This window comes from Sycon ciliatum, chromosome 10, assembly GCF_964019385.1.
Source record: "Sycon ciliatum chromosome 10, ocSycCili1.1, whole genome shotgun sequence".
NCBI classification, from domain to species: Eukaryota; Metazoa; Porifera; class Calcarea; order Leucosolenida; family Sycettidae; genus Sycon; species Sycon ciliatum.
This window is the reverse complement of record NC_088652.1, coordinates 10,577,573-10,594,479: the sequence shown is the minus strand read 5'-3', so window position 1 is coordinate 10,594,479 and position 16,907 is coordinate 10,577,573. Positions and strand designations below refer to the sequence as shown.

Below are 16,907 nucleotides of genomic sequence, written 5' to 3'. Positions count from 1 at the left end.
GAGAGAGAGAGAGAGAGAGAGAGAGAGAGAAGAGAGAGAGGAGAGAGAGAGAGAGGAGAGAGAGAGAGAGAGAGAGAGAGAGAGAGAAGAGAGAGAGAGAGAGAGAAGAGAGAGGGAGAAAGAGAGAGAGTTAATGTGTGTGGGGGGATTATTTCACTGGCACTAGACAGTGTGTTTGGACATGAACTGCTCTCCTATGACCCGGCTGAAAGTCCTGGCAATCTCTTAGTGGATTGTACTGCTGTTGAGTATTGTTACGAAACCACAAGTTCGCAAGTGTGAAGGACCTTCTCGCTTGTGACATTGTGTTCGTTTCAAGAGAGTTGTATCTCGACTTCACCGTACCGGTGATGTTACGCCGTGGTATACGCTACATGCCCCGTGAGTTTTATTTGATCAGAGTGAAGTATACCAGTAAGAGTAAATAGTTGTCCTCGTGTGGTCGTTCGTTCCTGACACTTTTACAGAAGCAGAGGGTTCACAACAAGTATGTTCAGCACCCCTCGTGTGTCGTCCTGACTGGCTTTTGGGGGTTGCAGAATCAAAGCTCAGAAGACAAACTTGCAGTGAATTGTTATGCGACCAAAGCACATTATGCATTAGGAAATGATGGCATATGTGTGAACGAGGTGCACAATTCATACCGTAAAAAGATCCAAAAATAAATAGCAATGTGGTCATCAATATGAGATAGTTGCTGGCTGGGCTGTGTAGCATTTCGAAAAAATTGACCTTGCTAATAATGCCAAGCCGCTTTATGTTCTCAAATAAAATAAAAATATGCAATGAACCAAGTTTCAGTCTTGCCATTTAAGTTGGACTGAACATGCATAAAATTCTAATCAATGTAGTAGGTAGCGTTCAAGAAGAAGAATGCTCTGTTTATTAGCCCATGCCCATGCACAAATAGCTTGATATGTACATACACACATACATATGCATCCGCACACATACATAGTCACGCACACATGTGCACACACATGTGCATGCGTGCACACACACACACACACACACACACACACACACACACCCAGGCACACACACACACACACCCAGGCACACACACGCACGCACGTACACACACGCACGCACACACACACACACACACACACACACACACACACACACACACACACACACACACACACGCGCACACAAATCTACATGATAGTCACACACCTAGATGATAGTGTGCGACTGCTAGGAGCAGAACTAAGGATGAACACTCGACTTGGCTTTGTCAGATGTGTCCCGGGTCGACTGGGTTAGTTTGTGGACGACGGTCCTACGTTCCCAGACTGTCCAGCAGCTCCGAAAAAAACCATCATCGATCTCATGCATATCAACAAATAGACAATCAAATTCACGGTTCTTTTCCATGAATTTTTGTCGCCAATATTGGCACAACCCTATAACGGGCAGTGTCAAACGCCTCGTAAATATCCTCAACTTCATTATGTTGGTAGCGTGCACAGCGTTTCATACACATCGGTGAACGACGAATGCGTGTCTAGATCGCCGTATACGGACGATGCATCGCCATCAGGTGTTTGGCTTGGGCGGGCTGCGGCCGACTGGCTGCCGACAAGTCCGACACACGGCGGCTGGCGGCAACGGCAGCGCGACTCCGTACGGCAGCGCTGTCAACGTCCAGAGTGTAGTCGTCCTCGTCCTGGCCGTTAGAGTCGCGATACGCCGCCCTGGAACTGTACCTGGAGAGCAAGAAGTGATCGTTTGTCGGTGCGGTCGGTGAGCGTGAGACATCCGCGGACAATGGCACATGGAACACCGAGGTCTGCCGAGAGAAAGCCTCCCTGGTGTCCGTAATGCTTCCGTACAAGTCGTCTCCAACGCTATTGATCGAGGCAACTTGGGCAAGACTGAGTGAACCCCGCGCTGAAGTGCTTCCAGATGAAATCTGCTGCGATGCTGGTCGCTTGACATCTTGTGGCAGTTGGGGAAGATCTACCCGAGAGGAAGATGTGTTGGTCCTCACCCCTCTTGGATCTGGCAGAGAATTAAATTGCGAGAAAGAATTACGTCGAGAACTCGCATTGGTGACCGATGATGAAGAGAACTCTGCGACATTGTGGACGGAGCTAGTCGAAGAAATTTGCAATTCGCTGGCAGAACTTTCAGTCCGCGCTCTCTGAAGACACATGCCAGACTTTGGTAACGTGGAAAGGTGTAACACCGATCCACTTCTGGACCGGATGGCAGACCGCAGTTTTTCGGTCGGTGCTTCATAATCGTCCTCATTTTGTGCGGGAGTGGAAAACGCATTGTATTCATCGGGATTCTTTCCAAAGTTCGGTCTTCCCGTGGCTGTACTATTGTTTCGTGTTATAGTGACTGTGGTCACATCGGCTTCATCGGGAACATGACCATATATGTCTTCGCTGTCGTCATATGGCCTGTTGCCCGCATCATCCTCCTCCTTGCGTGAGTCTGCATCATTTCCATATATGTCCTCCTCGGGCACCATTTCTCTGTTGAAGTACCCAGCGGCGTCTTTGTCCTCTCCGGTGTTTGCAGATCCGAAAGTGCTGTGAGTGTTACTGTAATTCGTATTGTCCATAACGATGCCGTTCTTCATGGCCGAGACCTGCCTCTCGTTCATGTAATGGCGCTGAATACTGCTGCAGTCCACCTCCACCGTGCTGGTAGAGGAAGATAAGATCTCAACTGCCGTTTCCCGTCTCTCGGTCATATAAATGTCACAGGTGGAGCCAGCCAGAGATAGCTTAGTCCTCGATGGCTTGGTGTGTGCCCCAGTGGTTCTTGCCAGGCCTACACAACCGCAGAACACATGACAACAGCACCAAGGCAAGCAGTTTCGTCATACGTTGCGACTACTCAATATGGTGTAAATCTTACTCTTGTGTACATCTTACTCTTGTGTACGTCTGGCTCTTGTGCACGTCTGACTCTTGTGCACGTCTGCCTGTTCAAAATCTGGTTTAGCTGGTAGATTAGATCGCATAACTTGTCCCCACACGTTTTTCCATGCTGCAAATCTGACTCTCCGCATATACTGAAATGGGAATGGGATGAACATAAAACTCAAGGTGAACAGTCAGGGGAAGTGAACTGTGGCAGTCAGGGGAAGTGAACTGTCAGAAAAGTGAGAAAAAAGATGCTAAAACCCACTAGGACTGGACCCCGGGACCTTGCTTGTCATGAGCAATTTCGGAGTGAAAAACAGCCATAAATCCTCGTTCTTAAGCTATATAATACTTATCAACCCCAACCGCGATTGAGTTCACCAAGCACCTCTCATGATTCCCGACACAGCGCCTTCGGAAGGTCAACTAAAGTGGCACTGTCAGCCATCTGACATAATTTTTTTGTTGCGAGGGGGCTGGGAGGGGGGGGGGTGGCTCTGGTGAAATTAAGAGCCCAGATCAGTGCTTCTGGATGATTCACGGGGGGGGGGGGGGGAGGGGTACCTGGGGCAAAAAGTGGTGCGGTCAATACTGTAGTGACGGTAGTGGCTGCGTTTGATTACGCGCTTGAATCTATTCATGAACGGAATCTCGCCGTTCGATTTCATGTCATGAGCCCTGGAATCGATTCGGAATCCGTTCACCCTATTCACATGGGGGTGAATAGCGCAAATCGATTTGCGGGCGTAGTTGAACTCACTCGCTGGGTACGACGCCCCTGCCTTTCCCGATCTCCCCATGCTCCTTACCACCCTCCTCTTGACTCCATAAACTGTGAAACGGTGCTTCTAAACCTTGTAAACTCACACAATGACCATAATGAACTGAGTGAGAGCACACACAGAGCGGTAACGAATGATGGGAGCAAAATAATCGCATTTTCAGCCCAAGTGCTAGACCATTTGCCGGCAATATATGCAGCCCGAAAACTACATACGGCAATATGTCCAGGCCGAAAACTTTGCGTATGGACTTACTTGAAATCTGTCCTTTGGCTGTGCGCAGCTTGTCTGGACGGTAATGGTGAAACCCCAGAAAAATAGCCATGAACACCAGCAACAATGTGCTGATCGTTACACCGGTCGCTACGGCAGCTGTGGAATCTGAGTCACTCGCTCCCACCAGTACTGAAGCACCTGGATAGATAGAAAATATAAGCAGACCACACACATTTAGGCAGACAGAGAATAGATAAAGAGCTGAGTTGCAAAACCCGTTAAAATCAATTTTCATCACTTTTCGAATGTGAAATTTTGCCTGGTGGTGCCTCTCTGATTTTAGATTACACTGAACTGAAGATCACATTATTTTCTCAATGTTGGTGTTGATCGGGTTTTGCATCTCATCTCTTCTATTTAGAATATACTTTCAAGTGTTGTTCACAATGCAGCTTGGATGGATAAAGCAAAAAGTTGTTGTATGTGTACTTTAAAGTTCCCAGACAACAGGACCTCAGGCAGACCTCAGGCAGACCTCAGGCAGACCTCAGGCAGACCGAGAATAGATAGGGCTAATTCACTTGAAACGGTTAATATTTTTAAAAGGTCTACATTGGAATGTTGTCCACAGTGGAATGCTATCCAACTTCACTCAAGCCATCGTCTACTATAGGCATACTCGACTAGTAAAAGAAAAAAAAGAGAGGAATCCTATCTCTCCATGAACCTTCCAATCGGTTTCGGTTGGTTCGGTTGTGTTTATTTGAATTCGCAAACCGAACGGACTGAACATGTCCAATGACAAGGAAGCGAATGAAGTCCAAGTAACCCAGGAATGGGGACACAGATGAAAAGAAAATATGGGAACAGAACGCTCTCAGCAAAGGAAGAAGAGAAAGGAAGGAAAGAAAAAGAATAAAGGAGAAGAAGAAGAAAAATCGTGGTCACGGCGAGAAGAAACCTTTTAGCAAAAAGAGAAAGGAAAGGATGAAGGAGAAAATGGGGAGACACAATCTGGAAGGCGTTTGGTTAGCGCTATCGAGCAGTGCTCAAGCTGACTTTCATGTCGTGGAATGTCGCTGTACTCCTTGCCAGTTTTGTGCTAGAATTTGCACGTCTGACTGTTCAAAATGTGGTCCCAGTTGGTGGACTCGATCGCATAATTTGTGCCCACATTTTGCAAATTTTTCCTTGGCCCGACATCTGAGTTCTTATCTCCTATCTCTAGTTCCATAAGAGACAAAACACAATCAGACTCAAGCACCGAACAATCTTCAGATACTTTCCATGCTTCGCCGTCGCATGGATGGAGGTAGATAAAACCCAACCAGTACAATAGCGCGTATATCATGTCCCTCTCTTTCTCTCTCTCCCTCTCTCTCTCTCTCTCTCCTGACCTAAGCCATTCAGGACAAACACAGCTATGAACTCATCAAACTGGTGGTCCACTTCAACTAGTAGATGCTTGTAATAAGAATAATAAAAACTTAACCAATAGTCCAGCACCCACTTACACTCCATCCACTAATTCAGTGACCACTAATCCCTGCATACGCTAACCCAACACCTGCCGATTCTTCACCCATTAAATAATCCAGCACACACTTACACTCCATCCACTAATTCAGTGACCACTAATCCCTGCGTACGCTAACCCAACACCTGCCGATTCTTCACCCATTAAATAATCCAGCACACACAACTCTACATCCACTTTCTGGAATCCTCGAAAACGTGCTAGAATCCCTAAAAACGTTCTGGAATCCTCGAAAACGTTCTGGAATCCTCGAAAATGTGCTGGAATCCTCGAAAACATTCTGGAATCCTCAAAAAATGTTCTGGAATCCTCGAAAACATTCTGGAATCCTCGAAAACATTCTGGAAACTTTGAAAACGTTCTGGAATCCTCGAAAACGTTCTGGAAACCTCAAAAACGTTCTGGAAACCTCGAAAACGTGCTGGAATCCTTGACAACATGCTGGAATCCTCGAAAACGTGCTAGAATCCCTAAAAACGTTCTGGAATCCTCGAAAATGTGCTGGAATCCTCGAAAACATTCTGAAATCCTCAAAAAAATGTTCTGGAATCCTCGAAAACATTCTGGAATCCTCGGAAACATTCTGGAAACTTCGAAAACGTTCTGGAATCCTCGAAAACGTTCTGGAAACCTCAAAAACGTTCTGGAAACCTCGAAAACGTGCTGGAATCCTTGAAAACATGCTGGAATACTCGAAAACGTGCTGGAATCCTTCAATTCTTGCTATGATTGTGTTATGATTGCGCAAATAGTTTATTCAATGCTTCACTATACTGACCTTCACAATGCGGAGCAGACGCAGACCAATTCCCGTACTCCGTACACGTCCTGCTCTCGGAGCCATTCAACGAGAACCCGGATAGACACGAGTAGAGGACTTGATCTCCATAAGACAAGCCGTCCAGCTGCCTGGTGGCGTTTTCTGGTGTTCCCGGGTCAGAACATTCAGAAACTGCACAGGCAACACGATAACAGCACAGCCACTGTACAGTTCGCACTGGCAATTCGTTATGACATTGCATGCAGGCCTAGTGCTTACAGGGAAATCGTCAAAACAAGTTGAAGTGTTCCGGACTGGTTGTGACTCAAGACTGTGATCAACATTCCAGAGCCGCCACACACCTTAATGTAGTCCCTGGGAATAAAGTATCTGTCCACTCCGAGTTCAATGCTTACTGCGCTGAGTAGGAGACTAGGAAGAGAATACTTACACGGTGTTACGTAACGGTCGTTGAGTGTGAAAGACTTTTCATGGCTGTATTCCGTTGTTTGTGTGGGTCGTTGGTTTATCTTGTAGTGCTTTACTTTTGACTTTGTTGCATTGTTTTGGTCGCAAATGCCGTCTTCTGTACACCATGGAACGCTTAAGTCATAGGCATATCTGCAACATTGTTTTGCGCGCATGCTCATATGCTGCCACGATGTGTGACTTTTCTTTAGTTATCAGATTGCCTTGTCGTATCCGGTCTTCTTGTTTGTCCGTCTCCATCTCGTCAAGGAATTATGCAGGACGTTTACTTCAGTTGCGTTGTTGTGCGTGGCGAGTCGGATGCTGGTGAGGCTAGGCCCCTGACACCTGGTAAACATGTGCGCATGCACAAAACACGGTTAGAGAGAGAGAGAGAGAGAGAGAGAGAGAGAGAGAGAGAGAGAGAGAGAGAGAGAGAGAGAGAGAGAGAGAGAGAGAGAGAGAGAGAGAGAGAGAGATGGAGAGAGAGAGAGAGAGAGAGAGAGAGAGAGAGAGAGAGAGATAGAGAGATAGAGATAGAGATAGAGATAGAGAGAGAGAGAGAGAGAGAGAGAGAGAGAGAGAGAGAGAGAGAGAGAGAGAGAGAGAGAGAGAGAGAGAGAGAGAGTGAAGCCAAGTCGCCAGAAAAGCCCGAGCTCTGGTGTGGAGAGCATACACATTTTCTACATCAAAGCATTAGAAACTAGTTGAAACTTACTCTGACAAATGGGCATAGCTGGAGTCCATGTTTTGTCTGCAGAACATACTCTAAAGGTCGAGCCATTGAGATTATACCCCAGATTGCATTTGTACGCAACAATGCTCAGATAGCTGAGGCCTTGAAGAAGCTGTATGCCATTTCCCGGGGTGCCCGGGTTAGGACAATGTTGGGCTGAAATAAACACATCGCACAAGCACAGATACAAGATGTGAACAAGAGAACCATACAGAAAGGTTCACGGACTAAGCGAAGGTCCAAAGGCTGGTGCAACTGGTGACTGTCAATGTTTTCAGATGTTTCCCCTTTCAGCATCATCAGCTTTTCTAAGCACTCCCTGACTCCATTACAGCTGTTTACACAGTACACATTAGGAAACCTCAACACAAACACCCAAAATACGTAATAAAGTCATAAATAAGTAATAAAGTCTCTTTACTGCATACGTCATCAACTGTTTACCCAATTCTCTGTCATGGCCTGTCATCAGGGTGAAAACAGAAAAAGTATTCAAGCATGGTGCTCTACTGCCTGAAGAGTGGTCAATGCATGTTTTTTTAAGGCAGAACATTGCATTCAGGGTGGAAGTAGGACATTATAGCACAATATATAGGTCCTTGGGCCTTTTTCTTTTTATGATTACGTACAGGCGTCCGTCTTTAATCCACCACCTTATACATCTTCAAAATTATCAGTAACCAAAATGGTCTATCCATGCCAGCTGCAGACATGGTGCCGGATTATAGAGAGACAGCTACATATGTCTGTTCACACACGTCACACAGTGGAGTCCACTTACTTTTACAAGTGGGTAGTGTTGAGGTCCACTGTCCGTGCTGCGTGCAAGTGCGGGACGACGAGCCGACTAAATAGTATCCAGCATCACAATCATAGCGTACACTGCTCTGGTACGTCAATGTGTGTGGCTGCTTGGTGCCGTGTGCTGGAGTGCCAGGATCAGGACATTGCACAACTGTCACGCAGGAAACAGAACCATGGCACATTCGATATTGGTCATTGTTTAATAGTGAAATAGGAGAGAGTGAGAGAGAGAGATTGTATGTGTAATACAAAACCTGTGAAATGCAAATTAATGAAGCAAATATACACACTCTCTATAGGTCTCTCTCTCTTCCTCTCGCCCCCCCCCCCCCCCCTCTCTCTCTCTCTCTCAGTATCTCACTCTCTCTGTCACTCTCTCTCTCTCTCTCAATATCTCTCTCTTTCTTTCTCTCTCTCTCTCACTCTCCTTCTCTCCCTTTCTCTGTCTGGTTATCATGCAAATTTCTGAATTCAAGTTTTCGGTGATTTACTCCGTTCGAACACATTGACTTCGATGATTTCGATTAACTTCAAAGCTGCTCATTTGGCTTCCTTAGAATGATGTCAGACAGTCACTCAAGTCTCCACAGATGAGACCTAACAAGGTCGAAGCAGCTAGCTATCCATATGGTGAGTACATGGGTAGATACATTGACCAAGAGGAGCCAGAGAGGTTGAAATTAATTTTTCAGAATTTGAGCTTGAAATCTTACTTTTGCAATGAGGAACCGACCCCGACCATTGTCCAGTAGAGCTGCACTGGATACTGCTGACACCGATCAAGTTATAGCCTGCAGAGCAGGTGAAGGTGCCCGTAGATCCAGTCTCAATTCCACTCACTTTCATGCCACCATTCTGAGGTGCTCGGAGGGTAGGGCAATTGATCTCTGTGGAATAGGAACAACACCAGAGAAAAAAAAGAGAGTAAGTCACAGTGTCCATTCAAACCGCAGTGAACAGGTTTATTTGAGCCAAATGGAGTGTTACTGTTCTCCCTCTCATGTGAAGATATATTTCTCATTTTCTTCTAAGATATATTTCTCCTTTCCTTCCACCATAGATCCAGTGGCGGATCCAGGGGGGTTCCGGGGGTTCCGCCGGAACCCCCTAAATTTTGCAAAGTGTGCTGCTGAGAAATATCGAAAATATATTGTGTGCACAAAAGGACGTCCGTCCGATCACAGTGCAGTGCACTGAGTCTGAGGAGTACAGATTCAGTGCACTGCATGCGCTAGATCTATACTGTATGTAGTTGTACTGGTGTTCACGTCCGTGATTTTCAACCTACAGGGCCATGTGATGCGCCGGGTTCACTTTTACCATGCTTTAATATGGCGATTCAGACTACGGCCAACTGTGACCACGTTTCCACGACTCAGACGTATTCGATCAGGGACTGTGCATAAAATTTTGAAACATGACTGCATCACCATGGAAATTCAAGTCAAGACGTGATCTTGGCCGTAGTCTGAATCGCCTATTACCTGCACTGTGTAGTGTTGGACCTGGCTGGTGACGTCTTGCATAATACAGTCAGACCTCCGATCTTAACCGCACACATCCGTTTTCCACACAAACATGCGGATAGGCGAGGGAACCGGATAATCGAACACACATACTGTATGTATGCATGACATACAGTAAAACCTGGTTTAAGCGACCGCCCCACGGTGCAAGCAAAACAGGTCGTTAAAGCCAGGTGGTCTTCAGAACCAGGTCCGACAGTGTCTGTGTAGAACTGTTGGTGCATGGAAAAATGGTCATTAAGAGCAGGTGGTCACTGAACCCAGAGGTCGCTTACAGCAGGGTTTACTGTATGCTGCTGCTGTTGTTGTTGTTGAAATTTTATTTTGTATCGCAGACCAAACGGGCAATGGTGCCCAATATTATGATGGCGATAAAGTAACGGCCGAGAGCTGTAAGTAGGTAACCAACGATTTTCTTCCGGATGGAGAGGGATCCGGATAAAAGAGGACCGGATAAACAAGGTGTGACTGTAGTAGTGTGAATTCTATCCCCGTGCTGTCTTATCAGGCATATTTGTATCCCTTCTCCCATATCCCTGAAGATGCCCACCTGGGTGAAAACTTGGAAACAAATGCTATACGTGGTGCAGCCGAGGACTGTTCGAGTGTTGCGGGTCGGAGGTCAACTGAAATATGACAAGGCAACAGTGGTGCGTAAAAAGGTTCACAAAAGATGGACCAGATTTTCCATGTATTCTATTCAGACTCCTGTTGCTTGAACGCACTGATCAATTCTGCCTCATCCACATAACACATACTTACTGATGCATGTTGGTATGGCTGGCGTCCATGTGGCATTCTCGGTGCAAGTTCTTGTAAGAGATCCAGACATATTGTAACCTACGCCACACTCATACCTGACAACACTCTGATAGACGGATGTGTGTGGCTGTCTTGAACCATGCTTAGGAATGCCAGCATCTGGGCATTGTACGACTGGAAAAAGGCAATTCCAAACAACAAAACACACACACACACACACAAATATATGAGCCCCAGCCAGCAGAAACCTGGACATGCGTAATTTTTTCAAAAATTATTTTTTCGCTCGAAATTGATTCTACACTATTAATCATTCAAGTTATCAAGTTTGGTGACAATCTGATAAGCGAAAGCATGAAAAATAGAGTTTGAAGTCACACAGGTCAAGATTCGGTACAGTTGGCGCAGCATCCATGCCCAGTGACTCCATGCAAGTTGATCCTACAGTTTCTGATTGTGATGTGAGATGTTGCCCCAAAGCTGGTTTGACTTTTTAGGAATCCCCTTTCTCAGCACAGGCAGCGGCCAGCTTGGCGTCGTCTGGCAAGGTAGAGTACTGATAATACTACGCTCTGTTTTGCGACGTGAGAAGCCCTCCATCAGTGTATGCAACATCATTGTTGTCGATGTAGAAATACGGATCGCTCAGCGGGTCGACATTCAGCCTCTCCTCGCAGTCGCTATTACTCCAGCACTGACTATCGTCGCCACCAGTATCCAGTGTCAATTTTATGAGGGCTCTTCGTTGCTATGAATATGAGACTCGCCACTGCTGGACAAACTCAGCGAGATCGTCACCAAAGAAATAATTCCGATCGCGAACTAACTTTCAGCGCCGCTTCGTACAGGGAGTCTGACGCTGACAACTCTGGACCTAAGTCCTTGTCGCGACACCTGTCGCCATCGCTGTGTCTAAACTCAACCTCCATTTGAGGAGGTCTCACCTAGCGCTGAAATCAATTGACCAGACTCACTTGAAGACACTTGAAACTCCTTTGACAAGGAAGACACCCACTCGATCGAAAAATAATCTTCAAAAGCCAGCTCACTGCGCGTCCCAAACTTTGACGTCACATTTTGATGATTGATATCAAGTACACAAGTGCTGGTTTTCGCTGGCCGGGGCTCAATTATATCAGTTACTCATACACTTGTACTTGTACTTGCTGCCTGCCACAACTGGTCATGTGGGTCTCCCCAGGAGAGGGAGGAGAGAATCAAACGGAATCTTGGAGAGTTGATTCAATTCGCGATTGAACCGCCCAACCGCCTCTGAAATCCTCAAACTCTGGGTGGTCTTGGAAATGATCCCACTTATGGGCTCACCATACCTTAGTAAGTGGGTGAGGACAAGGTGCAGAAAAGGATTGACGGCATCAGGGTATCCGTGCTGGGATTCACATACATACCCACACTCATACACACACCCGGCAGCTGGACACAATGATTGGCTCCATCAATGTAGCAACAACACGACAAGATTCCACTGCTAGTATTGTAACTTGCACATATTCACCATAAATTACGTCCACACCATACCGGTCTTGTTTCAACCTCCTGGATGATAGTATGGCAAGGATTAAGGGAGAACACACATAGATGATATATCCCTGAAAACTACTAGGAACCCTTGATCCAAGAATACACGGTAAGCTTTCACGTGAGCTCGTCTAATATGGACTGAGTATGAGGTCAATATAGGAAATAAAAACAAAGTAAAAGACCGAGGCGAAGCCGTGGTCTTTTACGAGGTCTTTTATTTCCTATACTGACCAAGTACGAAGTCAATATTAAATTTATCACGGCAAACAGTCCGCATTTCAAATTCCAGAACGATAACCTCATGAATCCCGGTTTTATGATTGCACAACCGTTGCACCATCACTTACTGATACAGTGACAATGCTGCACTAGGCACCGTTCAACTGTGCAGCCCATAAGCAGTCAAATATAACCAGTTAATATAGCCCTAAGGAGTGAAATATGCAGGAATATTTGACTGCTTAGGTAAAGCGAAAATCTATGGGAGTCAATACCAAGAGAGTGATAATGAGTCATACTCACTTTTGCATGCTGGCACAGCAGCAGACCATGTTTTATTGGCTAAGCACTGGCTAGTCATGGATCCTGACATATGGTAACCAATATCACACCGGTACACGGCAACACTGTTGTAGTGTAGGCTGTTCAGTGTACGTGAACCATTCACTGGACTACCAGGATCTGGACAGGAAACAACTGTAGCAGCAATGACAATAATGATAGCACAGAAAACAGGTCGGTATCTGGAAAGGCACAAAGAGAATTGAAGAGTTGCTTGGCGCCGTTCTGCTTACACAATGTTGTCAAGAACATAAGCAGAACGTGAGGTGCCAATCCCATCTTCAACTAATGTAAGCCGGACCAACGCAGCAGACTCAACACAGTTTCTGCTGACGCACTGAAATCATTGAGGCACAAGCCAGCTGTGTGTGCAGCACATCAGCCAGTGAACTTCATGCAAAGCATTATAAAATGGAGAACTTACTGTCACATCTAGGTCTGGGGGACGACCATCGACCAGTTACAGCACAGATACCGTCTACTGTGCCGTTGAGATCAAAACCCGCATCGCATGAATACCTCACAGTGGCATTATACGCCAGACCAGTGGTCATCCTGGAGCCATTTCCTGGTGCAACCTGGTCAGGACAGGTTATGGCTGAAAAAAAAAACAGAGATACAATGAGCACTGTAAGTCAACAAATATTTATTTTTCGATTATTTTCGACCTGATCGTGTTTGGCCGAAAAGTTGTTGCGGCCGAAATTTTGTTTTGCAAGGTTCAGTGTGACAGTGTATACAAATGGTAGCAGTACAGGCCGAAAATTTGATGCGGCCGACATGGGTTTTAACCCTGGGAGGGCGAAATTTGAATGGGCCGAAAGTAGACTTGTAGCAGTGCTAACTTAATGTTCACTGTAAACAGTAGCATAGTAATTCAATGTGGTATCCGTACACTGAGTTGTAATTTTTGTACTCCTTAGTTGTCCAATGCATCGTCTTACCCAAGCCACAAGTCATGTGCAGTCACAGTGACTAAGGAGTGCATAAATTACAACTCACCACACGGCTACCACAGTCAAGACCTGGTGGCTGAGACTGATGGTGATAGGTGGCCAGTGCAGGGTTTACCCCAGAAACCACTGGTGGTACGGTTGTATGTACAAGTATGATGGTCACTCCCACGCTGAGTGTATTTATCTTATGTCCAGAGTTTTGCCTTGGAATGATATGTGCCGAAATACCGAACAAAGGGAAAGACCGAGAGTTCCACTTACCCTGACACGTTGGCTGAGCTGATGACCATTTTCCGGTGTCTGAGCAACGCCGGACTGCCGCACCGGTTAGATTGAAGCCAGTACCGCAGCTGAACGTGACTGTGTTATTGTATGCCAGTCCTTCCAGCATGCGACTACCGTTCATGGGTGTACCGGGGTCTACACATGTTATGGCTGCATCATAGTATGAACATACACGTGCATGTTGGAAAGCAACCATTGAGAACTTTCAAACGCTTGGTGGAAGGTGTGACAAAGGAAATATAACACCAGAAGCCTCAGAACAAATAATAAAAGACTTTTACTGCTGTCCAGTTTCCGCTCTCAGTTCATTTTGTGGGCTCTGATCCGGCCAAGCTACTTTTTTCATTTCCTGGATACTCAAAACTTCACGAAATGTTTTTATCACATCAAAAGGGTACCCGGCCGATTAACGATCTCTTCACACCTCCAGGTGGAATTTCCTTCTAAAACAAGATAGGAAGAAACACTTGGTTACAACTTCAGTTTCATGATGGCTGTGTGGCTGGCTCTTTGGATGGTGGCGATGTGGTGCATGCAACATCCAGATGTGAGGGTGAGAAGGCATCTCATAATCAACTTGTTATTGGGAAGAAATTCCCGTTTTGATATGCGAAATAAAACAAAGTCAAATTTAAACTCGGATACCGAGCCATTAAAAATCCAAAAAATCTACTGTGTACAGTATACAGTACAAGCTGTAACGGCGACCACTCTGATAAGGCGAACACCTGTTTAAGACGACCACTCTGATAAGGCGAACACCTGTTTAAGACGACCACTCTGATAAGGCAAACATCTGTTTAAGACGACCACTCTGATAAGGCAAACACCTGTTTAAGACGACCACTCTGATAAGGCAAACACCTGTTTAAGACGACCACTCTGATAAGGCAAACACCTGTTTAAGAGGACCACTCTGATAAGGCGAACACCTGTTTAAGACGACCACTCTGATAAGGCGAACGCCTGTTTAAGAGGACCACTCTGATAAGGCGAACACCTGTTTAAGAGGACCACTCTGATAAGGCGAACACCTGTTTAAGAGGACTATACCAACTAGAACCAAGGGATTTGTAGTTGAATGACCCTCGAGACCATCGAGCTATCGGCTTAGACAGGTTTTACTGCGAGCTATTCTTTGGTGTAGGTTATTTTATCACACGTAATGTGTATACAGTCATGCACACATCAATAGTACACCGTACATACTCATGGTGAGCTGTGCTCATACTCACACTGCCTCTTGTCTTCTTCTTCTGATTATCAATGAACAACTTCAGTGTACAACAACCCATAACTGTGTGCCTTGAGACTGCCTGTGTGAGTGGTACAATGGTGACAGTGGTGGTATTCGAACCCATGCCCCCGGAGAGGCTGGACGTTTTCCAAACGACCGGGTATCTTTTCGAGATCTGTCAGTTCAGCCAGAAAGTTACTACAGTAAAACCTGTAATGGTGACCACTCGAACATGGCGACCACTTTTCCTTGTCACGAACGCATTTACATTCAAAACAGCTCGGATAAGGCGACCACTCGCCCAACGCAACCGACGACCACCCACCCACGACCGCGTTTCACTGTGCTAGTACATGTAAATGTACGCATTGCATGGTCCACCAGGCATGGTAGATCTACACATCAGTGCAGGAAGTGTAGATGTACATGGTGCATGCACGACACTTGACAGGTCTGAGGACCCCAGGCACATGGGTCGTGCTAGAGTAGCATAGGTGTGTGCACTGTGCATGTGATGCACTGATCAAAATGATGTATCACATGTGGATATGGTTACATGACCTACTGAACCTGGATAAGAAGACCACCTGGCCACGGCGACCACTTTTTCTCGTCCCTTGAGGGGTCGCCTTAGACAGGTTTCACTGTACTAGTTTTGGTCCATCGAAACTCAGTCAGGCTGTTGCGGAGGACCCTGCACCAGTATCTGGCTCTTGTATTACTGATAGAGATTCTCATGAAGACCCGAGCATGTACTATTCTCGTGTCACTGTTTGTCGTGAATTAGCTCTGCCTGCCGGCAAGAGGCACCTGTAACTGTGGACTGTGTTGCTAATCCACTGGACTCGTTCTTGTTAATGTTTCCAGATGTGTCTGTGACCAGCGGTATGGTTACGGTTGGACATGACAGGTCCCCTGTTGTAGTTACAGGTCCCCTCTGATAGTTGTGGTGAAGAATCACTCTGACCACCCAGTTCTTATTGCTAAAGATGTTAGCATTCCGGAATTATCTCCTGTACCTCAAGACACGGCTGACGTCTTGGCTCCGGACCCAGTCGAGGTTTAGGGTATTGAGAAGTGGGCACACCCAAGTCTGTGCAAGATGTGCATGCCGTTATGGAATTACCGTAGCCCCATTCGTGGATACCAATTTGTGTACATAAGGGATGCTGCTATTCACCGTGGCGAGGACAGAAAGTTCAACCGATCCATTTCCATTTCATGTTGTGTCTGTCTTTGGATCAACGTGCTAAGATATTGATGTTGATGGTCGCCACAAGGCGCTGCCTATCAACCAATTGAAACCTGCTTGCATGCCCTCGCCAGCTGTATCACTGCCGCTGGAGAATCAATTACCTGCTGTTCCCTTGATGCCACAGTATGCCCTTCAAGTCCTCGACTGTGACCCTAGTCTGCCGCCGTCTACGCCCCAGCAGTCAACCAGAGCCCATCTCGCTTGCAATGCTGAACTGCCTGGTCGTTTTACTGATTTTGTTGTGCCCCGAGTTTTTTCTTTCTTCAGTCATGCATGAGGGTGTGAACTGTTGGTTGTGTAGGATAGTGTAGTACAGATGTACAGGTAATTTATCGTATGAAATGAGCGTACACCTGCAAGAGTAAGAAGATGAAAAAAGGGTTTTAACTCCGAGTTTCATGCACTGAACGATCATTAGAAAACCGTTTTCTGACGATCGTTCAGTGCATGGAACTCAGAGTTAAGACTCTTTTTTTCATTCTCTTATTCTTGGGAACTAGCTCTGCCTTCCAGCATTGAGCACTCTATTGTAGAGCCTGAAATCTCTCTGTTCTCAGTATACCAGTACACATAGATAGTACACCATAGGTATTCA

General features: G+C 46.1%; 1 protein-coding gene across 1 annotated transcript in view; it reads right to left on the bottom strand.

Moving 5' to 3' along the window:
• Positions 1 to 600: 600 nt before the first annotated feature.
• Positions 601 to 16,907, bottom strand: part of LOC135826638 (sushi, von Willebrand factor type A, EGF and pentraxin domain-containing protein 1-like) — a 55,810-nt gene continuing 39,503 nt past the window's right edge. Inside the window, exons 21-30 of the mRNA XM_065339241.1 lie at positions 13,797 to 13,970; positions 13,004 to 13,177; positions 12,541 to 12,714; positions 10,477 to 10,650; positions 8,902 to 9,075; positions 8,166 to 8,339; positions 7,367 to 7,540; positions 6,199 to 6,372; positions 3,923 to 4,081; positions 601 to 2,790 (exon numbers count right to left, since the gene is read on the bottom strand). Of these exons, the coding sequence (XP_065195313.1) occupies positions 1,511 to 2,790; positions 3,923 to 4,081; positions 6,199 to 6,372; positions 7,367 to 7,540; positions 8,166 to 8,339; positions 8,902 to 9,075; positions 10,477 to 10,650; positions 12,541 to 12,714; positions 13,004 to 13,177; positions 13,797 to 13,970 (2,831 nt within the window). The 3' untranslated portion in view covers positions 601 to 1,510. The remainder of the gene's footprint in view (positions 2,791 to 3,922; positions 4,082 to 6,198; positions 6,373 to 7,366; positions 7,541 to 8,165; positions 8,340 to 8,901; positions 9,076 to 10,476; positions 10,651 to 12,540; positions 12,715 to 13,003; positions 13,178 to 13,796; positions 13,971 to 16,907) is intronic.